A 23,497-nucleotide genomic window follows, 5' to 3' on the forward strand; every position below is an offset into this window, starting at 1 on the left:
TAACTTACAAATAAATGGTATTTCATTCCCTCCAAAATAAAAACTAGAAATCAACTGCCAATCAATTTTCTCCATTTGGGAAGCTGTCGCCCTCTAGAGGTAATATGATGTTGGTGGCTCTTTCCAGTTGTCACCAGGACTGATGGCAGAGGGAGTTGCTACTGCATTCAGTGTCTGAGATGAGAGATACCAGACATACCGAAATGCAGTTTTTCTTTTTTCTTTTCTTTTCCTTTTTTCTTTTCCTTCCCTCCCTCCCTCTTTCTTTTCCTTTCTTTTTTTTTTTTTTTGAGACGGAATCTTGCTCTGTTGCCCAGGCTGGAGTGCAGTGTGAGATCTTGCCTCACTGCAGCTTCCGCCTCCCAGGTTCAAGCGATTTTCCTGCCCCAGTCTCTGGAGTAGCTGGGATTACAGGCACCTGCCACCATGTCTGGCTGATTTTTTTTTGAGGCGGAGTCTCTCTCTGTCGCCAGGCTGGAGTGCGATGGTGCCATCTCGGCTCACTGCAACCTGACTCCCAGGTTTAAGCGATTCTCGTGCCTCAGCTTCCCGAATAGCTGGGACTACAGGTACACGCCACCGCAGTCAGCTAATTTTTGTATTTTTAGTAGAGATGGGGTTTCACCATGTTAGCCAGGATGGTCTCAAATCTCCTCATCTCGTGATCCACCCGCCTCAGCCTTCCAAAGTGCAGGGATTACAGGCGTGAGCCACCACACTCGGCTGAAATGCAGTTTTTTTTTTTTTTTTTTTTTTGAGACGGAGTCTCGCTCTGTCACCCGAGCTGGAGTGCAGTGGCCGGATCTCAGCTCACTGCAAGCTCCGCCTCCCGGGTTTACGCCATTCTCCTGCCTCAGCCTCCCAAGTAGCTGGGACTACAGGCGCCCGCCACCTCGCCCGGCTAGTTTTTTGTATTTTTTAGTAGAGACGGGGTTTCACCGTGTTAGCCAGGATGGTCTCGATCTCCTGACCTCGTGATCCGCCCGTCTCAGCCTCCCTGAAATGCAGTTTTATACATAAAGAACCACCTTGCCCAAGATACCAATAGTACTTACTTTGAAACACTATAAAAGGTCTACAACATTACAAGTTGCATCTTAAAAAAATTCTCCATTATATTTAGTTTAAGAGGACTTAGAAGAGGGCTGAAGAGTGGGGAGAAGGCAGGAGAGTGTGAAATACATGGGGACTCCCATATGTTGGCAGAGAACATGGCCCTCTCAGGAATTTCATGGCTCTAACTGCGTTTCAGCCTAGCTTATCTTACCAGCACTTATTTCAACATTAGGATCTGGGACTTCACTTGGCAGTTGTTCGTGACACAGTTGTAGTACTACTTACTCAGCTAGGAATAACAAAAGGTGTAGACTTTCTCTTTTTTCCTGTTTTTAGACAAGGTCTCACTCTATTGCCCAGGCTGGAGTGCAGTAATGTGATCATAGCTCACTGTAGCCTCCATCTCCCAGGCTCAAGTGATCCTCCTGACTCAGCCTCCCCAGTAGCTGAGACTACAGGCACATAGCACCATGACTGGCTAATTTTTTTGGGTTTTAGTAGAGATGAGGTCTTGCTGTATTGCCCAGGCTGGTCTTGAACTCGTGAGCTCAAGCAATCTTCTCACCTTGGCATCCCAAAATGTTGGGATTACAGGCATGAGCCACTGTGCCTGGCCAATAAAGACTTTTGACTGATGTAATATTATTCAGTCATATAAAGACAAAATGTAAATAAAATGGTTAAAGTGTCCTCTCAGTTGCAGAATAGACCTCAGTTGCTAGAAAGACATAGCTTTTTAAAAATCTTGTTTAGTTTTTTGGGATGAAGTTTTGCTCTTGTTGCCCAGGCTGGAGTGCAGTGGTGTGATCTCAGCTCACTGCAACTTCCACCTCCTGGGTTCATGCAATTCTCCTGCCTCAGCCTCCTGAGTAGCTGGGATTACAGGCACCCACCACCACACCCAGCTAATTTTTGTGTTTTTAGTAGAGATGAGGTTTTACCATGTTGTCCAGGCTACTCTCTAACTCCTGACCTAAGGTGATCCACTTGCCTTGGCCTCCCACGAGTGCTGGGATTACAGGCGTGAGCCACTGTGCCTGGCCTACAATTCATTTTTATTAAAAATAATAATAATAATAATAATAAAGATGGGGGTCTCACTATGTTGCCCAGGCTGATCTTGAACTCCTGGCCTCAAACGATTCTCCTGCCTTGGCTTCCCAAAGTGCTGGGATTACAGGTGTGAGCAACTACATCCGGCCTTGAATCCTTTTTTATCTAAGATTTTCCGACATTGTCAAATTGTGTAAGGTAAATTTCTACTTGTTCTCTAGAATCCATTCTCCCCATTTTTCCTTAATAAAAACCCCAAATGGTTCCCATTTCCTCCTCCATTTCCCAGCTTCCTTATGGGTGGGTATGGCCACGTGACTTGACCTATGGACTATGTAAACTGATGTGTGCAACATCCAGCTTTTCCTCCCTTCTTTTAAATAGGGAAGCCGCTTGCTCTCCATGCTTTCTCCCTTTTCACCCTTACTGGGAAAGGATGACAACTTGGGCAGCCACCTTAGACCTACAGATGGCCATGGAATGTTCCACCAGCCGGATCCTTGGAGCAGAGCCACCTACTCACTTTTATCTTATTTAAGCCAACGTATTTTGGAGAAATTAATTTTCCTGCCATTTTTTTCATATGCTGGCTGCTAACTCCAAATAAGAGAAATGACATCTGGTCTCAACATAAAAAAACAGTAATGAGGTGGGGCATGGTGGCTCATGCCTGTAATCTCAGCACTTTGGGAGGCCGGTGGGTGGATCACTTGAGGCCAGGAGTTAAAGACCAGCCTGGACAACCTGGTGAGACCTTGTCTCTACTAATACAAAAATTAGCCAGGGGTGGTGACACATACCTGTTATCCCAGCTACTCAAGAAGCTGAGGCATGAGAGTCGCTTGAATCCAGGAGGTGGAGGTTGCAGTGAGCCGAGACTGCACCACTGTACTTCAGGCTGGGTGACAGAGCAAGACCCTGTCTCAAAAAAAAAAGAAACAACAGTAGTGGGAGAAACTTGAATGTAGCAGGCCTCCAATTTTATATATATGTGGGTCACAGATACAGACCGTATACATACTGTACAAAAAAATAAACTTGTTTTTATAAGCTGAATACATTATGAACAGGCACAATCTTGAACAGTTTAAAAAAGTTAACTGGCCGGGCGCGGTGGCTCACACCTGTAATCCCAGCACTTCGGGAGGCCGAGATGGGCGGATCATGAGGTCAGATTGAGACCATCCTGGCTAACACAGTGAAACCCCATCTCTACTAAAAAAAAAAAAAAAAAAAAAAAAAAAAAAAAAAAAAAAAAAAGAGTTAACTATTAAGAGCTTTGAAAAGGGTGAGGCTGGCCGCAGTGGCTCACGCTTGTATTCCCAGCACTTTGGGAGGCTGAGGCGGGTGGATCACCTGACGTCAGGAGTTTAAGACCAGCCTGGCCAACATGGTGAAACCCCATCTCTACTAAAAATACAAAACTTAGCTGGGCATGGTGGTGCATGCCTGTAATCCCAGCTACTAGGGGGGCTGAGGCAGGAGGACTGCTTGAACCTGGGAGGCAGAGGTTGCAGTGAGCTGAGATCGTGCCACTGCACTCCAGCCTGGGAAACAGAGCGAGACTCAGTTTCAAAAAAGAAAAAAAATGAGAAAAAAAAGGGTGAGAGTGGGAGCTTTATTTATGTTTAATATGTTTAATACAATTTCAGTGTATATTCTTGTGTTCAATACAGTTAATATCTGGAGTGAACAAGGTCGGTCTCATACATCTATCTGTCCTTTCTTCTTCCGCACGTTGAATACAAGGGAAACAGGCTTCTTGGTTTTATAGGCCACACTTTTCTTGATGCGCTCTCCTTTGATGTTAACAATATATGGCAAGAGAGGGGGCCGGACGGTCAAAACTGTTCCTTCAGGTGTATAGCCTCGGAGATGCAGTCTGCCCTTAACATTAGGTGTTACTGAAACCCAACCTATGCAGGCACGTGACACAACACAAAAGGCTGTTAGCAGTCATCTTATTAAAAATACCAAACCAAAGCTGAAAATGGAGTATCAGAGAAGGCTGTCACTCTCTTTCACTCTCTTATTATTTTATTATTTTTAAAGAAACTATCTTGCTATGTTACCCAGGCTGAACTCAAGTTCCTGGGCTCAATCGATCCTCCTGCCTCAGCCTCCTGAGAAGCCAGGGGAACAGGTAGGCACACCTTATTTTTAGCATACAATGCGTTTTTATGAAAAGTACAAACTTATTTTCAGAATAGGCTGTATTTTATGAATAAACTAGTATGTATACCTTAAAATAATCAGCTCTCATCAGTTAAGGCACTTTTCTATTAAAAAAATTGTCAGTAAGGCTGCTTTATTCACTTTTTGTTTTTTTTTTTTGAGATGGAGTTTGGCTCTTGTTGTCCAGGCTGGAGTGCGATGGCGTGATCTCGGCTCAACGCAACCTCCACCTGCCAGGTTCAAGCGATTCTCCTGCCTCAGTCTCCCGAGTAGCTGGGATTACAAGCATGCGCCACCACGCCCGGCTAATTTTGTATTTTTAGTGGAGACTGAGTTTCTCCATGTTGGTCAGGCTGGTCTCAAACTCCTGACCTCAGGTGATCCGCCTGCCTTGGCCTCCCACGTGCTGGGATTACACGTGTGAGCCACTGCACCCGTCCTTTTATTCACTTTTTTAAAAGTGCTTGGCATAAAATTACCTGCAGAGGAAAACTTGATGTCTGCCACTGCTTCAGATCCCCCCCGTCCTTCTTTTAACATAATATCTTCAGCAACAAGAGGAGGAAATCCTGCCATTCGTTCTTTTCCACCCATTGGAACCTTCCAATGAAATAAAGATATTTACAAGTTCAAATTAAATTTCTTGGAACTCTAACATTAAGTAAATCACTGATAAGATAATTCTGTACAGGGATCAATAATAAAATCCTTTCAAATATTCAACTGTTGAAAAGAACGTACAATCACTTCTGGGGTCAAATGAAAAGGAAGGGAACTCTGTGATGGGATGAAGCCTACAAATCTCAGGGCCCTGCGCCACACATTGGGCAAGCACCTGGCAACAGCCTCTGGACAGGAGAATTGTGCTTCACTGACACTGTTTTTAGAATCTTCCACAGGGCTTCACATAGATTAATGTTGGGCAATTAAGGCACGGTCCTTCCAAGTACCTCAGTTCTTACAAGTGTGGCCATCAAGATTAATGCCTGGTCTTTATGAGTTAAGGGTCCATATATAATGGATAAGATTTAGTTTTATGTTTACAGGTGTTTCCATGATGAGAAGTAATTGAGTTTTTTTTTTTTTTTTGAGACGGAGTTTTGCTCTTGCTGCCCAAGTTGGAGTGCAATGGCACGGTATCAGCTCACTGCAACCTCCGCCTCCAGGGCTCAAGTGATTCTCTTGCCTCAGCCTCCCGAGTAACTGGGATTACAGGTGTGCGCCACCATGCCAGGCTAATTTTTTGTATTTTTAGTAGAAACAGGGTTTCACCATGTTAGCCAGGCTGGTCTTGAACTCCTGACCTCAGGTGATCTGCCCGCCTCGGCCTCCCAAAGTGCTGGGATTACAGGAGTGGGCCACTGTGCCTGGCCGTAACTGATAATTTATTCATCTATTCATTAGCAAATCTCTCCTGTGTTTAGCACTAAGGACACAAAGATAGATTTTGCAGTATGGTTTCTGCCCCCAAGGAGATCAAAGGGGTAAATAATATGTAAGCAAATACAAGGTCAGAAATGTAATGTGAGGCGTCTATAAGTACTATGGTTGTGAAGGAAGGAGTAATGAATGCGTTCAGTCAAGGAAAACATTAGCAAAGAAGCAATATATATATAAAACAAACAACAACAAAAATAAGCAATTATGAGCAATATTTTGAGAAATGAGTCAAAGTTATTCGGTGGAAAGATATTCTCGGTCAGCACAGGTACAGATAAAAACTGGAAAAAGGATGATGAGTTCAGGGAACTGTAGCTTCACTGTCCAAAGTATGGTGTGTGTGTGTATGTGTGTGTGTGTATGTGTGTGTATTAGTGATGAGGCTATCAGTTTATACAACTTTTTGCAACAATGTCACTATTGGGCACTCAAAATGTGGCTGGTGACACTAAGCAGCCATATTTTAAATTTTCTTTTCTTTTCTTTTTTTTTTTTACAGACAGGGTTTCACCCTGTCACCCAGGCTACAGTGCAGTGGCATAATCATGGCTCACCACAGCCTCATACTCCTGGGCTCAAGTGGTGCTCCTGCCTCAACCTCTCGAGGAGCTGGGACTACATGGACTATAGGTGCATGCCACCATACCTGGCTAACTTGAGCAAAAATTTTTTTTGAGATGGAGTCTCTCTCTGTCACCCAGGCTGGAGTGTAGTGGCGTGATCTTGGCTCACTGCAACCTCTGCCGCCCTGGTTCAAGCAATTCTCCTGCCTCAGCCTCCTGAGTGGCTGGGATTATACGCACCCACCACCACACCTGGCTAATTTTTGTATTTTTAGTAGAGATGGGGTTTCACCATCTTGGCCAGGCTGGTCTTGAACTCCTGACCTTGTCATCCATCTGCCTTGGCCTCCCAAAGTGCTGGGATTACAGGGGTGAGCCACCACGCCTGGCCCAACGTGAGCAAATTTTAATTGTCACTAATATATTTAAATTTAGATACCCACATGTGGCTAATGGCTACCAAATTGGACAGTGTAGTCTAGAGAAACAACAGCTGTGTGGCTATTCTAGGATCAGTCTATATAGCGCAAATGTGCTTTATAGCCAGAATTCTCAAAGAGAATGAGGTGAGGGAAAGCTAGCTCAAGATATTGTATAACAGTTCTGTCCAACAAAGGCCTTCCTAACAGAGCTATTGGACCATTCCAGTGTATACTAACCATAACCATGCAATCATTAAGGTGTGTTGCCTTACCTGGAGTAACGTATGACCTGCATGCTTCTGATACAGAGTGTCTGCCCTGTCCAAGGAGGTGATATGCACAGGGAGGGTGTTGGAAGCCACGACTGTAAACCAAGCTGACTGATTTCCCTTAAGAAAGGAAGAAGTCATTTGACCTGGTGAAAAACTTGGAAAACCTGCATATTCAAGGTACAATCAACTATCAAAAAAAACCCAAAAAACAAAAACCAAAAACCCAATCAGACTCCCTTTATAAGTATTGGTATGGCAGTAGCTGTAAATCAAATTATACTAAGAACAGGGGCACAATACTGAAGCAGTGCATTTCAGCAATTCATGTGAAACTATGACTTCTTTGACAGACTCAATACTATTTTTGAAAAAATGTGTCTATTATTAAAAATTAAAAGGAAATACTATCTGCTTCAATTGTCCCTGTGTAAAGGTAGGTTTAAAATATTAACATTTTATGTGCTCTAATGAAATATATAAGGGTGCAAGCCTGGTGTAGTGGCTCATGCCTGTAATCCCAGCACTTTGGAAGACTGAGGTGGGTGAATCCCTTGAGCTCAAGTTTGAGACCAGCCTGGGCAACATGGCAAAACCCCATCTCTATAAAAAATACAAAAATTAGCTGGGTGTGGTGATGTGTGCCTGTAGTCCCGGCTACTTGCGGGGCTGGGGTGGGAGGATCACTGGAGCCCAGGAGGTTGAGGCTGCAGTGAGCCATAACTATCACTGCACTCCAGTCTGGGCAACAGAGTTTCAAAAACAAACAAACAAACAAAAACAACCAACTCCCCCAAAAACAAAAAACCAACAACCTCCCAAAACGAAATATATAAGGGTTCTAAGTATGTAAAGCAAAATTTCTAACAAAGTATGAGCAAACACAAAACCCAAGAAATGTGCTATAGTGATGGCCTGTAAGTTGTATTGTGTTGTTGGACATATCCATGTTTCATTTTCCTTTTTTCTCTTCACTTTAGCAAAGGGAGAACAATTCCATAGACACTCCAAAATCTCTAGATGCTAAATAAATGAATACCAAACAAAAAAGGATATGCATAAAAACACACATATCATGGGAAACAAAGTGTGGAATTAATTTAATGCCTGTAACCCTGTACCTAAAGGTTTGACTTTATCCCATAGATTTGACTCTGTCCCACAGAATAGGGATAGTATCTTGTTTTAAATGCCAAGCTGTGTGGGGTACTCAATTGAAAACATAGTTTTTAAGACCTAGCACTTTTTGGGGGGGATGAGGGAGTAGGGCATTTATTTTCTCCAAGTTTTTTTTTTTTTTTGAGATGGAGTCTCACCCCATCACCCAGGCTAGAGTGCAGTGGTGCGATTTCAGTTCACTGCAGCCTCTGCCTCCCAGGTTCGAGTGATCTTCCTGCCTCAGCCTCTCTAGTAGCTGGGATTACAAGTGCGCCACCACGCCCAGCTGATTTTTGTATTTTTAGTAGAGATGGGTTTTCACCACGTTGACCAAGCTGGTCTTGATCTCCTGGCCTCAAGTGATCAGCCTGCCTCAGTCTCCCACAGTGCTGGAATTACAGGCGTGAGCCACCATGCCCAGCCATCCCCAAGTTTTTATTACAGAAATTTTTAAACATAAAAACAAATTAAACCCTATACAATCATGGCTTACTTATCAACATTTTGTCAGTTTTGTTCATATATCTGCTTCCTTAAAGTGAATCCCAATATTTTAAAATCAGTTTTTAATGGTACAGACTTTACTTACCTGCAGGAAATCTATGCGGCCTATAGCACCCAAAAACAGAACCATTCCTGGTTTAAGCACAAAAGTTCTTGGAACAATGGACTGTGTTGGCAAAACAATATTTACTTCTTTTTCTGTTAGAAGATTTAAAATCTGTGAAGCAAATGGCAGATTTTTTTAAGAAAAATACTTTTATTGAAAATATATTACGATTTACCTGTAAAATAAAAAGTGAAGAAAAATATGCCAGACTTCAAAATAAACTAAATTATGTCAGTTTGCTACACATCAAATTTATATAGATTCTTCCTGTCAAAATTAATCTCAATCTGATGGCTCTACCTTTGTTTTACAACTTAATCTACAGTAATGGCAAAATAACTTTATAGGTGTATGAGACTTTCCTATGTCAGCAGCATTCCCTAAATGTCAAAATTAATGTGAACCTGAAAACATGTTGATTCAATACCAAGATAGAAAATATATGTTCTCCTTATCAAGGCTTGTGGGGAGGAGCAATTTCAGCTTAAAGTAATGGTATATGTGACCTCATGTCCTAGTGGTAAGTTGCATGCATTAAATGCAAAATGGTCACCCCATTCTAGGAGCAAGTAAATTGGCTGAATAACCTCTTTCTAAATTCTGGTCTTCAATTTCCTTATTTATCCCAAATATTCAGCAGAGAATGAGAAAAAGTTATAAATCCCCTATGCTTATAACATAGAGGATTTATAATTTATCCCTATAATTTATCATAAATCCCTTCTAAGGATGACAAGTTCCTAGAGAGACTAGAGAAAAATAGAAAAGGAAAGACAGAAGTACAAGATTCTGGAAAGATTTAAGGAATCAAATTCTGGTTAAAAAAGAATAAAGAAGGTACAAATTGGACACAAAACTTGTAAACTTCCTTTTTAAGAATAACAAGAGGCTGGGCACAGTGGCTCACGCCTGTAATCCTAGCACTTTGGGAGGCTGAGGCGGGTGGACCACCTGAGGTCGGGAGTTCAAGAGACCATCCTGACCAACATGGAGAAAGCCTGTCTCTACTAAAAATACAAAATTAGCCGGGCATGGTGGTGCACACCTGTAATCCCAGCTACTCGGGAGGCTGAGGCAGGAGAATCACTTGAATCCGGGAGGCGGAGGTTGTGGTGAGCCGAGATCGCACCATTGCCCTCTAGCCTGGGCGACAGAGCAAGACTCCGTCTCAAATAAAAAAAAAAAGAATAACAAGAAAATAAAAAATAGAAATGATACATCACAAGAAAACAATAAGGGAGCTACAAATAGTTTTCTTCATTATTTGTGTTTGAAAAGGCACATTAAAAGCCGTTTGCAGGTCAGTCGATAGTGGCTCATGCCTGTAATCCCAGGACTTCCAGAGGCAGCAACAGGCAGATCCCTTGAGCTCAGGAGTTTTTTCTTTTTTTGAGATGGAGTCTCACTGTGTCACCCAGGCTGGAGTGCAGTGGCACGATCTTGGCTCACTGCAACCTCTGCCTCCCAGGTTCAAGCAATTCTCCTTTCTCAGTCTCCCAAGTAGCTGAGATTACAGACATGCGCCAGCATGCTTGGCTAATTTTTTTTGGTATTTTTAGTAAAGATGGGGTTTTGTCACATTGGCCAGGCTGGTCTCGAACTCCTGACCTCAAGTGATCCACCTGCCTTGGTTTCCTGAAGTGCTGTGATTAGAGGTATGCGCCATCACGCCCAGCTGAGCTCAGGAGTTTGAGACCAGCTTGGGTAACATGGCAAAACCCCACCTCTATGAAAAATACAAAAATTAGCCGGGGTTGTGTGTGTCTGTAGTTTCTAGCTACCCTAGAGGCTGAGGTGGAGGATCGCTTAAGCCAGGAAGGCAGAAGTTACAGTGGGCCAAGATTCCACCACTGCACTCCAGCCTAGACCAGACTGGGCAACATAGCAAGGTCCTGTCGCTACAAAAACTAAACAATTAGTTGGACATGGTGGTGTGTACTTGTGGCCCTAGCTACTTGAGAGGCTGAAGTGGGAGGATTGGTTGAGCCCAGGACTTTGTAGTTACTTGATCATGCCACTGCATTCCAGCCTGGGCAACAGGGAAAACCTTGTCTCTCTGTTTATTTTTTTTTGGTGAGACAGGGTTTCCCTCTGTTGCCCAGGCTGGGCTGCAGTGGCAAGATCTCAGCTCACTGCAACCTCTGCCTCCCAATAAGTGTATCAAGTGATTCTTGTGCCTCAGCCTCCTGAGTAGCTGGGATTACAGGCATGCACCACCATGCCCAGCTAATTTTTTGTATTTTTAGTAGAGATACAGTTTTGGCATGTTGCCCAGGCTGGTCTCAAACTCCTGGGCTCAAGCAATCCTCCCACCTCCGCCTCCCAAAGTGCTGGGACTACAGGCGTAAGGCACGGTGCGCAGACTGAGTCTTAATACTTCCATTTCACAACAGAGATACTTGGTTCAGTTTGGGAAACCCTGGTTTAAGACAGCAAATAAGTGTATCTGTAAACTAACAGAGAAGAAAACTACCAGTGCTGACAGACATTTATATCTAAAAATTTGGGGTTCTCATTCTGCTGTCTAGAATATTTTGCAAATTCTTGCCTTTCTGACACAACTCTTTCATAGAGGGTATATGACTTAAGTAACTGCTATGCCTGATCTAACAGCATCTGAGAGGGAAGAATTAGTCTGGGCGTGGTGGCTCACATCTGTAATCCTAGCACTTTGGGAGGCCGAGGTGGGTGGATTACCTGAGGTGAGGGGTTCAAGACCAGCCTGGTGAAACCATCTCTAGTAAAAATACAAAAAGTAGACGGGTGTGGTGGCACATGCCTCTAAAACCACCTACTTGGGAGGCTGAGGCAGGAGAATTGCTTGAACCCAGGAGGCAGAAGTTGCAGTAAGCCAAGATCATTGCGCCACTGCACTCTAGCCTGGGGGAGACCGTCTCAAAAAAAAAGTTGTGGGGAGGAAGAATTAGTTCATTAAGCTAAAGTGATAGAATATTATTAGAAAGCAGTTCTGAACTTTTGGACTGCTAAGGAAGAAAAGATGGCATTAGCAATTATTCTAGGAGGGCAATAAAAGTTAAAAGGTCTGTATGATTCAATGACAGGGGACACCAAATAGAATACAATTCTGAGAATGTAACTGTAAGTGTTACTGACAAGGCCAAGAAAAGTACCTAAGAAACCAATGTGGTTTTGTAGGGAGACACAGAGATAATTAGAATAATCAGAAACTGGTCAGTAACCAGATTCAAAGGAAGTGATTAATGAATCTCTTGTGAGGCTGTATCCTGGATGCACATTTGAGTCAATCAATGATCTGAATGAAGATCCAAACTGCAACGCAAAGGCAAGGCAAGGGAAAGTAATGAGATTTAATGAATATTTAACAGAGTAAGATATAGGCTGAATTTAACAAGACAAAGTCAAAGTTACCTATGAGTCCCAAAGTTGTCCATGAACAGTTGGATTAAAGAGAGGCATAGGAACAAGACAGGTAGAGTTAATGCTATTCTTTTTTTTTTTTGAGAAGGAGCCTCGCTATGTCACCCAGACTGGAGTGCAGTGGCGCAATCTTAGCTCACTGCAAGCTCTGCCTCCTGGGTTCATGCCATTCTCCTGCCTCAGCCTCCCCAGTAGATGGGATTACAGGCGCCTGCCACCATGCCTGGCTATTTTTAGTAGAGACGGGGTTTCGCCGTGTTAGCCAGGATGGTCTTGATCTCCTGCCCTTGTGATCTGCCCGCCTGTGCCTCCCAAAGTGCTGGGATTACAGGCGTGAGCCACTGTGCCCAGCTGGAGTTAATGCTATTCTAAATCATGCTCACCTGAGAGCACTGCGTTCTCAGTGTCAAACTTTAAGAACAAACATAGAAAACATTCTGAAGAGGCCTGGGTCAATGAAAAGCCTGTTTCTCAGGGAGCACAACTGTAGGAAATGAAGACAAATAATCCAGATTGTCAGCACAGTAAATGCTCAATGTTTGCTGGATGAACTAATGAAAGAGAAGAAAAGGGAGGGATAGGTGAAGAAGAGATGGGATGTTACACTTTAAAATATTTCAAAGTCTGGCAAGGGAAATAGGTATTACGTTAGTCCCATATGGCTTTAGGGAACAATGGGTGCATGTTACAGGGAGACTGTTCAGCTCAGTACACTCAATATAAAGAGAAGGTCAAAGACCCAAATGAGTTACCTTGGAAGGTGACGGGGCACAGTTTCAGTTAATGGTGAGTCACTCCTGTCAGTTCAAGATGGAGGACCCCTTGATGGATATGTTATAGGGGTAATTCAAGCAGGAACTAGGGAGGTGGACTTCAGTGATATTTATGTTTTTTTCCAATCTCAAAACCTAGGCTTCTGTAAATGTTTCCCTAACTAAGGTAACAATCACAATGATAAGAAATAAGTTGGTTGTCAGCAATGAAGTCTATCAAATGGAACAGAGAACTTGAGGGCATACAGATTCACCCTTAAACAGCTTTTATGAATGAATCAGAACTGAGTCTAAAATGGAAGTATACTTCTTTTCCTGTTTTCTGCCAATTAAGACAGCGGTACTTGTACAATTGAAAGTAAATGTTTCAGAGGCTGATATGACTAGTAATAAAACTCCAGTTTCCCATTTAGCTGGCTCTGCATGCATTACACTCTTTCTCTATTGCAATTCCCCTGTCTTGATAAATTGGCTATATATGAGCAGCAAGCAATATAAACCCATTAAAAAAGAAAAAGAAAGTAAATGTTTCTAAAGGAAACCAAATACATACACAGTTTTCTTTTGTAATTCCAGGGGTGTCATAAAACCAGTGGGCATCTTTCACATCTTGTGCAGTCAATTCTACTTGTTTGGTGGATTTGTGCGTACCCATAACAGGTTCATTTTCCATGTCAAAGGCAAGTGAATCAGCATCAAACTCAAAGGGAACTGTATCCTTCTGTTCTTCTGAATACAAGAATGTCCTTCCAACCCTTCCTAGAACAAGTTATAGTAAGGTTATCAGTCACTCCTTTAATACTTTTGACTCCAGACATAATTTTTATGTTTCCCTCAAACAAGTTACTAAGATTACAGTGTAGGGAAGTGAGACAACAATGATACTTGTTTTTTCTTCCAAAAAGCAATGGGAGTCAAACTCTTGCAATCATCAAGTGTGTGGCTGGCGGTGTACATGGAGTGGCAGGGGTGAGTGTGTGTGGAAATCAAACTGTTTTAAAGAAAGCCTGAAAAGATATACCAAGGAAAGACAGACAATCTAATCTAAAGCTGCTGCATGGAGTAAAAACTTTTACTACCTGTACCGCTCTGGGTTTCCAAATAGTAGCCTGAGTGCTAAAAGGCCTCTTTGTTGCAGAACGAGGAAGGCAGTCTCTCCCCACAAAAACTGGCTAGCCTTGGACAACCGTATTTCATGTTGCTTAACAAAGAATTTTAGCATAATACCAACCAGGGTTTTCCCATAGAGGATGCTTACCTACGACATAACCATGCTTTTTCAGGACATTAAGCTGATTTTGTTCTTGCTCACTAAGATCTTCTTCAGCTTGAGTTGAATCTTTTTTAAGTCTTTGATGTCTTTTAAACCTTCTGTAAGGAGTTGGGTTGCAAATAGGAAACTTTAGAAGGTTTAATGTAGTACCTGAAATACACAGAATAAATACATCTTTAGAAAAGGGAATAAGGGGGAAGAAAATGAACATTTTTGAGGATCTACACTGTGTCGGTTACTGTAATAAAACATAAAATTACTGACACTTTACAAATGAGGAAATAGGTTAAGAGATTAGCTCACAGGGGAAACCAGAATTTGAATCCAAAATCTATAGGCCCGATTTCTTTCAATTTTCATCACATTACCATTCAGTATAAAAGTAATATTTGTGTAAAATTCAAAGTGCAAGACAGAGAAGAGCAGCTTACTAAATGAAACTCTGGTTTCAAGGGAACAAATAGGGCAGTCAGTTTTGTAAACTTAAATTTAAACCTGGCTGGGCGTGGTGGCTCACATCTGTAATCCCAGCACTTCGGGAGTCCCAAGCGGGTGGATCACTTGAGGTCAGGAGTTCCAGACCAGCCTGGCCAACATGGTGAAACCCCCCTCTCTACTAAAAATACAAAAAATTAGCTGGGTGTGGTGGTGTGTGCCTGTAGTCCAGCTACTCGGGAGGTTGAGGCAGGAGAATTGCTTGAACCCGGGAGGCAAGGGTTGCGGTGAGGTGAGATCACACCACTGCACTCCAACCTGGGCGACAGAGTGAGACTCTGTCTCAAAAAAAAAAAAAAAAAAAAAAGCGGCCGGGCGCGGTGGCTCAAGCCTGTAATCCCAGCACTTTGGGAGGCCGAGACAGGCGGATCACGAGGTCAGGAGATCAAGACCATCCTGGCTAACACGGTGAAACCCCATCTCTACTAAAAAATACAAAAAAAAAACTAGCCGGGCAAGGTGGCGGCCGCCTGTAGTCCCAGCTACTCGGGAGGCTGAGGCAGGAGAATGGCGTAAACCCGGGAGGCGGAGCTTGCAGTGAGCTGAGATCCGGCCACTGCACTCCAGCATGGGCGACAGAGCCAGACTCCCTCTCAAAAAAAAAAAAAAAAAAAAAAAAAAGCTAGAATTACAGATGTGAGCCACTGAGCCCAGCGAAGCCACACATCAAATTGCACTAATGAGCCAGGAGTGGTGGCTCACACCTGTAATCCCAGCACTTTGGGAGGATGAGGTGGGTAGATCACTTGAGGTCAGGAGTTGGAGACCTGCCTGGCCAACGTGGTAAAACCTGTTTTTACCAAAGATACAAAAATTAGCTGGGCATGGTGGTGCTTACCCGTAATCTCGGCGCTTTGGGAGGCCAAGGTGGGCAGATCACGTGAGGCCAGGAGTTCGAGACCAGCCTGACCGACATGGTGAAACCCCATCTCTACTAAAAATACAAAAATTAGGCCGAGTGCGGCGGCTCACGCCTGTAATCCCAGCACTGTGGGATGCCGAGGCGGGCGGATCACGAGGTCAGGAGTTCGAGACCAGCCTAACCAACATGGTGAAACCCCGTCTCTACTAAAATTACAAAAATTAGCTGGGCATAGTGGCGTGTGCCTGTAATCCCCGTTACTCAGGAGGCTGAGGGAGGAGAATCTCTTGAACTCCGGAGGAGGAGGTTGCAGTGAGCTGAGATCTCACGCCACTGAACTCCAGCCTAGGCGACAGAGTGAGGCTCTGTCTCAAAAACAAAACAAACAAACAAAAAAAACACAAATTTCATTAGGTTCAGACAGTAAAAAGGGCGCACACTTTCTGAAACAATATACAAAGAAGTTACAAAGCAGATCTCCAGAACAGGAACTTTGTTTTGTTCCCTGGTCTATCTCCAGTGCCTAGTGACTGGGAACAGAGAAGTGCTCCATAAACACTGTAATTAGAAAATTACAACAACACATCCTGAATTTTTCCTAGCAGTAAGCTGACACAGAAGAGAGGTATGACCAGAGTGGGGAGAGAATTTGTAAAGGGAAGGGTACCGGCAGCCCGTAGTGGACATTAAGGGAGGATGTAGTCGGTGCCTCAGCTAGGACCAGACGTCCACCTTGTCAGAAAACGAAGAGGGAGAGAGCCTCCTAAAACTCACCTGGCCAAGGGGAGATGGTGGCTCTGTCGATGGCCTCGGAGCCCTTGGCGGTGCAGTAATCGGACTCCAGGAGCGTGTTAAAGAGAGTGGATTTGCCGGCGTTGGTGGCGCCCACTAAGTAGACGTCCCCACGGTAGCGCCAGGAGCGCTGAAGGGCAGAGATCAACTCTTCCACTCCATAGCCGGTCTTGGCGCTGATCAGTCGCACGTCTCTGACCACCGTGCGGGACCAGTTCGGCGGATTCGAATTCTCCCCGTCCTGTGGCTCGTTCTTGACGGGGATCTGTGGCCCTTGGTGGCCAGGGGCCAGCAGGAGCCCGGCCCGGGCACAGTCGTCCCACAGTCGCTCCCGCAGCCTCTGCCGGTAGCCAGGAGCATCCTGGGGCAGGAGGTCCACTTTGTTTCCCAGCACGATCAGCTGCTTGGGGCCCACCAGCGCGGGCAAGTCGGGCAGCAGGGCGTCGGGCAGGTCGAGCAGGTCCACCATGTAGAGAACCAGGGAAGGCCCGGGCCGCCGCAACGCGGCGCTCACCAGCTCCAGGTACTGCTCGCGGCTCACCTGCAGGCGTAGAGCGCGCCGGTGGTGCACCAGCAGCCAGCATCGCTGGCACACGGTCCGCGCCAGCCCGCCGTCTGCCTCCGCCGTGCGGAGGAACTTGTCGCAGGGCAGGTAGCCGGGCACGCCGGGGTCCTGGCAGTGCAGCTCTGCCCCGCAGCCCGAGCAGTTCACGCCGCTGGGCGGCACTGCCGCGTCCGGGTGCCCCACGACCGGGTGCTCCCGGGGCCTGGTCCGTAGGTTTTGCTGTCGCCGCTCCTCCCGCCGCTGCTGCCTCTGTCGCTCCTCCTCCTCCTGCTGTTGCTGGAGCTCCTGCAGCTGCTCTTCGCGGGTGGGCTCCAGCTCCGGCTCCGGGATGTACTCCGGGAACAGAAAACGCTCCTGCATGTCAGCACCTTCTCCAAAGCCCTCCGTGTCCACGGGGTCATAAGGAAGCTCGCGTCCCAGACTCGATGAGTGCTGGAAGGAGGAGGCGGCAGCGCGCCTCCTCCCCAAGAGCGGCTCCCGGAGGCCATGGCGCGCTGCCGTGGGAGCGAATCCACGAAAGAAAAGGCTCAGCAGCCTGAACTGCAGGCGAGCGGGCAGCATGAGGAAGTAGCTCCAGGCAAAGGGGCGGAGTCACAAGCGCGCACGCGTACTAGGGCCCGAGGCGACGCGCGTGTTAGAACCGAGACGAAAGCGAGTGGGTACTTGGGAGCTGTCCTGGTTAGTTTTGCGTCTAATCTCGTGAGTTCTCGCGATTTAAGCGCCGAGACTGAGAACCTACTTAAAGCTATAGCAAAGGCATTGGAGGCACTGGAGGATTGAGCTAGATGGGCAGAAGAGAGCGATGAGCGTTTTGAGTTTTTTCACTTTCAGGCTTAACGCCTCACTGCTAGCCCAAGCCGCCCGTAATAAATCACATTTAAAAAGGAGCTTCCGGGCCGGGCGCGGTGGCTCACGCCTGTGATCCCAGCACTTTGGGAGGCCGAGGCGGGCGGATCATGAGGTTAGGAGATCGAAACCATCCTGGCTAAGACGGTGAAACCCTGTCTCTACTAAAAATACAAAAAATAAACCGGGCGTGGTGGCGGGCGCCTGTAGTCCCAGCTACTCAGGAGGCTGAGGCAGGAGAATGGCGTGAACCCGGGAGGCGGAGCTTGCAGTGAGCCGAGGTCGCGCCACTGCACTCAAGCTTGGGCGACAGAGCGAAACTCCGTCTCAAACAAAACAAAACAAAACAAAACAAAACAAAACAAAACGGAGCTTCTGGCCGGGCGCGTGGCTGGAACGGTAGGCGAGCGGGCAGCTCGCCTCTAATCCCAGCACCTTGGGAGGCCGAGGCGGGCGGATCACCTGAGATCGAGACCAGCCTGGCAAATGTGGTGAAACCCCGTCTCTACTAAAAATACAAAAATTAGCCGGGCGTGGTGGCGCGCGCCTGTAATCCCAGCTATTTGGGAGGCCGAGGCAGGAGAATCGCTTGAACCCGGGAGACGGAGGTTGCAGTGAGCCGAGATCGCTCCACTGCACTCCAGCCTGGGCAACAGAACGAGACTCCATTTCAAAAAATAATAAACAAATAAAAATAAAAATTGCTTCGTGTTTTGGTCTTTATAAAGGCAAATCAATTGAGCATCCCAATGTCGCGGATTCACAGAACGAGCACTTTTTATTAATAAGTATACTTGGCTTTGTTTTCAGGTGTCGTTATTTGTGCAACGACATTGAAAAACAAGCAGAAATAAAACATTAACGGGACGGATGCGACAGCAGATTGCGGGAGCTGTCCTCTCAATCAGCCACCGGCAGCCGCGGCCCACAATTTGCGCGTGTGCAACCCAACTCCCGCCCAAGCTTGCCCTACAATTTGCGCAGGCGCAGATCCTAACTTTGGCGTCCCTGTGGGCGGCCTCTTGTGTGAGACGCACAGTATTCTGGGAACGTCGGAGACGGAAGTTACTTGGTCTTTAGCTCCCGGCGCTGGTGGCTTCTGCGCGCTTTTTGTCTTTGATTTCGAGTTAGGAGCTCGGGAACCGTTTGGCAATATGTACGACGCGGATGAGGGTAGGTGAAACACATGCCACGGCGGTCCAGCAGGGAAGCTTGGGGAACTGATTGGATTGATGATTGGGGCCTTCCCTCCCGCCGGCCGGACAGTCCCTAGCCTTGTTCCCACACCTTTCAGGCCGGGAACGAAACTGGGGTAGGGAGAGGCAGAGGGTGCAGGGAACACAGCGTTAATGTTCCCGGTTAGGTTCACTGCTGCTCTCTGCACTTTCTCGTTCCCTTAGATCTGATCCTCGCTTCCTGTAGTGAAGTAGCGTGCAGAACCGTAAGATAAATTCCGTGGTTTTGAATTTGAAGCAAAGAGCACCCTTTAAAATTTTTCCTTAAAGCCACAGTCGACTTACTGAATAGCTGAAGTGTTGAGTGTCAGCCTGTGTCAGGCAGTGTGGAAGGCCCTGGAAATATATCGGGACAGAGAATATCGGGGGGAGGGTGGGGGGACTCGGTTTAGTCTGACATTTCTTCATGCTGTTTGTAAGTCAAAGTAAATTGTCTTAAAGGATGGCGTTTAAATTTCCTCTTCTCACAGTGTCACAGTTCTCACAATGTCACAGTTCTCAGATGATATGTATTCTGCTACACTGGACCAATGTATAATATCTGTTTCGGCCGGGCGCGGTGGCTCACGCCTGTAATCCCAGCACTTTGGGAGGCCGAGGCGGGCGGATCACAAGGTCAGGAGATCGAGACCACGGTGAAACCCCGTCTCTACTAAAAATACAAAAAATTAGCCGGGCGAGGTGGCGGGCGCCTGTAGTCCCAGCTACTCGGGAGGCTGAGGCAGGAGAATGGCGTGAACCCGGGAGGCGGAGCTTGCAGTGAGCCGAGATCGCGCCACTGCACTCCAGCCTGGGCGACAGAGCGAGACTCCGACTCAAAAAAAAAAAAAAAAATCTGTTTCTTTGCGCATATAGAATTCTTATGCTATATGCAACATGGGGGAAATCCCGCATCTACTAAAAATACAAAAATTAGCCGAGTGTGATGGCGCGCGCCTGTAATCCCAGTTATTCGGGAGGCTGAGGCCACATCGCTTGAGCCCAGGAGGCAGAGGTTGCAGTGAGCTGAGATTGCGCCTCTGCACCACAGCCTGAATGACAGAGTAAGACTCTTGTCTTGAAAAAAAAAAAAAAAACAGAATTCTTAGTTGAATCTAGTGTATTTTCGTAGCTGCCTTTTCTATTCTCCATATCTACTAATGCAAATCTTATTTTCTTCTAGCTCTCAATTCCTTGGCCACCCCTTACATCTCCTCTCTTTATTCCCTCAGCTACTTCTGATAAATGAGATGGAAAAAATTGAAGCAAAAGCTTAAACTTTTTAAAAAATTTTTTTTGAGAGATAGGGTCTGGCCATGTTGCCCAGGCTGTTCTCAAACTCCTGAGCTCAAGCCATCTGCCTGTCTCAGCCTCCCAAAGTGCTGGGATTACAGGCGTAAGCCACTGTGCCCAGCCAAAAACTTAAACTTTTAAAGCTGTTTAAACTTGTCTCATTTATATCTTGTGTTCTAGAAATTTATTAGCATCATTATAGTACTTGTTCTTTTTAACTGTTATCTCAGTAGAAGAAAAATTCGAAAAAAAGATTTTTTAAAGCATAATTTTTGGCTAGGTAATACATTCTCAGCTCACAAGCCAGAAAGTTTAAAAACGTTAAAGTGGGGTGGCTGGTACAGTGTCTCAGGCATGTTATCCCTGCATTTTGGGAGCTTGAGGTGGGTGGATCGCTTGAGCTCAGCAGTTCAAGACCAGCCTGGGCAACAGGGGAGACCCCCTCTCTATAAGAAATGGAAACATTAGCTGGGTGTGGTGGTGCTCACCTATAGTCCCAGCTACTTGGGGAGCTGAGGCAGGAGGATCGCTTGAGCCTTGGAAGTTGACACTGCTGTGAGCCAAGAACAAAGTGAGACCCTGTCTCAAAAAAAAAAAATTAAAGTGTCAGGTCTCCTTCTTACCCACCATCTGCCCAGTTTGAACTCTCCACAGTGGGTAACTACTGTTACAATAGATTATAATCACTCCGCAGTTTCTTTTTTCTTTTTTTTTTTTTGACAGTCTTGCTCTGTTGCCCAGGCTTGAGTGCAGTGGTGCAATCTTGGCTCACTGTAACCTCTGTCTCCCAGGTTCAAGCAGTTCTCCTGCCTCAGCCTCCCTAGTAGCTGGGATTACAGGCGTGCACCAACATGCCCAGCTAATAGTAGTATTTTTAGTAGAGACAGGGTTTCTCCACGTTGGCCAGGCTGATCTCAAGCTCCTGACCTCAGGTTATTCACCTGCCTCAGCCTCCCAAAGTGCTGGGACTGCAGGTGTGAGCTACTGCACCCAGCCTCCACAGTTTCTTTATGCATATTTGAGCAAATATAAATGGGATTTTTCTCCTTTTTTAAAGACAGAAAGTAATATTCACACTTTTCTCCACTTTTAGATTTTGCTTAATGTATCTAGATTTTTGTATCAGTACACAGAAAGCATCGCCCCCGCCCCTTCGCCCACTCCCCCAGTTACTTAGTTTGTGTGGATGTACCATAACTTAAGTAGTCTCTTGATGGATATTTGATTTATTTCTAGTCATTTTCTGGTTCAGTGCTGTAAATGAATAATCTTGTACATATAATTTGCCCAAGTATGTCTGTGGGATGCATTTCTACATATAAAATTGTCACGTCAAATGATACACACTTTTAACATTTTGCTAGATGATGCCAAGTGACCACCATAGTGGTGATTTGTACTAGTTTTGCAATGTATAATGATCCCGTGGAAAAAAGAGTTTATCATAGTTGCTTTAGCAGTGAGCCTACATTTTATTCTTGCCCATGTCCTCTGAAATGTTTATTAGATAATGTCCTCATCAGTTTTCAGCCACTATGTGAAAATGTCAGATTTCTGTCATCCACATGGAAACAAGTTAAACTTTTCATTTTTTCCTTTTTCTTCTAGTATTTTACCTTTCTCCTTTCATTCACAGCCAAACATAAAAATAATAAGCTGTCCTTGTTTCTAATTTTCATCTTTCATGTCCTTTTCAACTGATTACAATATGTTTCTACTCATGCTACTGCATTAAGATAGCTCTAAGATTGACAGTGACTTCTCAATTGATAAATGAGATGGATATTTAAAAAATCTTATCTAAACCCTGTGGTCTTCAAAACTGTTGATGACATCTTCCTGGAAACTCACTCAGCTTTCTAGCCACATCACTTCCACTTGATTCTTCTTATCTGACTTTTGTTCTCATTTTCTTTCCTGTTCACATTCTCTTTGGGTGATCTCATCCATTTTACATTGTTTAGTTACCATTTGTATGTGGATGACTTCTGAATGTATACTTCTAGTTTAAAAGCCCTGGTATCTAACTGCCACTGGCCAACTAGGATATCTCCCAGGCTACTTAACCTTGTCACTGCCCAAACTGAGCTAATTATTTTCTTTTGCTATTCCCCTCCCAAAGTCACTGCCTCCTGTGTTCTCTGTCTCGGTGAAGGGCACTGTTGGCCCTCTGTATCTGTAGGTTTCACATCTGTATATTCAATTAATCTTGGATTGAAAATATTAAAAAGCTTGAGGCCAGGAGTTTGAGACCAGCCTGGGCAACATAGGGAGACCTCATCTCTACAAAAAAATTTAAAAATTAGCTGGGCATGGTGGCGTGTACCTGTGATCCCAGCTACTTGGGATACTGAGGTGGGAGGATTGCTTGAGCCCTAAGAGTTTGAGGCTACAGTGAGCTGTGATCACACCACTGCACTTCAGCCTGGGTAACAGTAAGGCCCTGTCTCAACAAAAAAGAGAATATTAGAAAAAAATTGTGTCCTTGTAAAAATGTACAGACTTTTTTTCTTGTCATTATTCCATAAACATTACAAGTAAACAATTCTTTACATAGCATTTACATTGTATTAGGTATTATAAGTAATCTAGAGATAATTTAAAGGATACAGGAGGATGTGCCTAGGGTATATAACAGTGCCATTTCATGTCAGGGACTTAAGCATCTGTGTTTTGGTATCTATGGGAGGTCCTGAAACCAGTCTCCAATGGACACTGAGGTACAACTGTTTTACCCTCTGTTGTTGAAATAAAAAACCTGGCCATCATTTTTGACTCCTCTCTTTCACCTCCATATCTAATCAGTCACCAAGCCCTGTTGGTTCTGTCTCCTAAATACGTCAAATCTGGTCACTTCTCTATCCCCTTCACCATCATTCTAGTTCATGTTGCTGCCATCCCTTGCCTAGATTACTCCTAACTGATTTGTGTACTTCCAATCCATTCTCCACACTGGCCATAGGGATCTTTCAGAAACGAAAATGTGACCTAGCCACAACCCTGCTAAACTCAAATCTCTTGATAAAGGCCAAACTCTTCTTATTCCACTTCCAACTTCACACTCTGCGCTTCCGCTACATTGACCTTCTGTCATTCTTTGAATATGCCATCCTATCTTGCATTATGGGGTCTTTTGCACAGTTTGGTTTTTTCTATTCGGTAGGGTTCTTTCTTGACTCCTCCTACCTTTTTCCCTTCCTTTTTGCCTGATTACTCCTGTTTATAACATGAGGTCTCTG

At 45.1% G+C, this 23,497-nt stretch overlaps 2 protein-coding genes across 3 annotated transcripts in view; one reads left to right on the plus strand and one right to left on the minus strand.

The window, feature by feature from the left end:
• Positions 1-3,713: 3,713 nt before the first annotated feature.
• On the minus strand, positions 3,714-17,519 carry LOC105463563 (nitric oxide associated 1). The gene is made up of 7 exons (XM_011710746.2): positions 16,323-17,519; positions 14,177-14,341; positions 13,472-13,677; positions 8,726-8,857; positions 6,982-7,098; positions 4,764-4,884; positions 3,714-4,025 (listed from the first exon to the last, which is right to left on the minus strand). The coding sequence occupies exons 1-7, from the start codon at positions 17,464-17,466 to the stop codon at positions 3,814-3,816; spliced, it is 2,097 nt and encodes a 698-aa protein (XP_011709048.2). The 5' UTR covers positions 17,467-17,519; the 3' UTR covers positions 3,714-3,813.
• A 1,260-nt stretch (positions 17,520-18,779) lies between these two features.
• Positions 18,780-23,497, plus strand: part of LOC105463567 (RNA polymerase II subunit B) — a 49,664-nt gene continuing 44,946 nt past the window's right edge. For both annotated transcript variants that reach the window (XM_011710751.3, XM_071093417.1), the window contains exon 1: positions 18,780-18,924. In XM_011710751.3, the coding sequence (XP_011709053.1) occupies positions 18,906-18,924 (19 nt within the window). In that variant the 5' untranslated portion in view covers positions 18,780-18,905. The remainder of the gene's footprint in view (positions 18,925-23,497) is intronic.

This window comes from Macaca nemestrina, chromosome 3, assembly GCF_043159975.1.
Source record: "Macaca nemestrina isolate mMacNem1 chromosome 3, mMacNem.hap1, whole genome shotgun sequence".
Taxonomy (NCBI): Eukaryota; Metazoa; Chordata; class Mammalia; order Primates; family Cercopithecidae; genus Macaca; species Macaca nemestrina.

Bases quoted from the DNA above. Each gene is read 5' to 3' on its own strand.
- LOC105463563 (XM_011710746.2), bottom strand. From the start codon at position 17,466: ATGCTGCCCGCTCGCCTGCAGTTCAGGCTGCTGAGCCTTTTCTTTCGT. The intron at 14,342-16,322 runs GTGAGTTTTAGG...TGTGTATTTCAG, and splicing joins CACCATCTCCCCTTGGCCAG to GTACTACATTAAACCTTCTA. The intron at 4,026-4,763 runs GTAATTTTATGC...GTGCCTGCATAG, and splicing joins CATCAAGTTTTCCTCTGCAG to GTTGGGTTTCAGTAACACCT.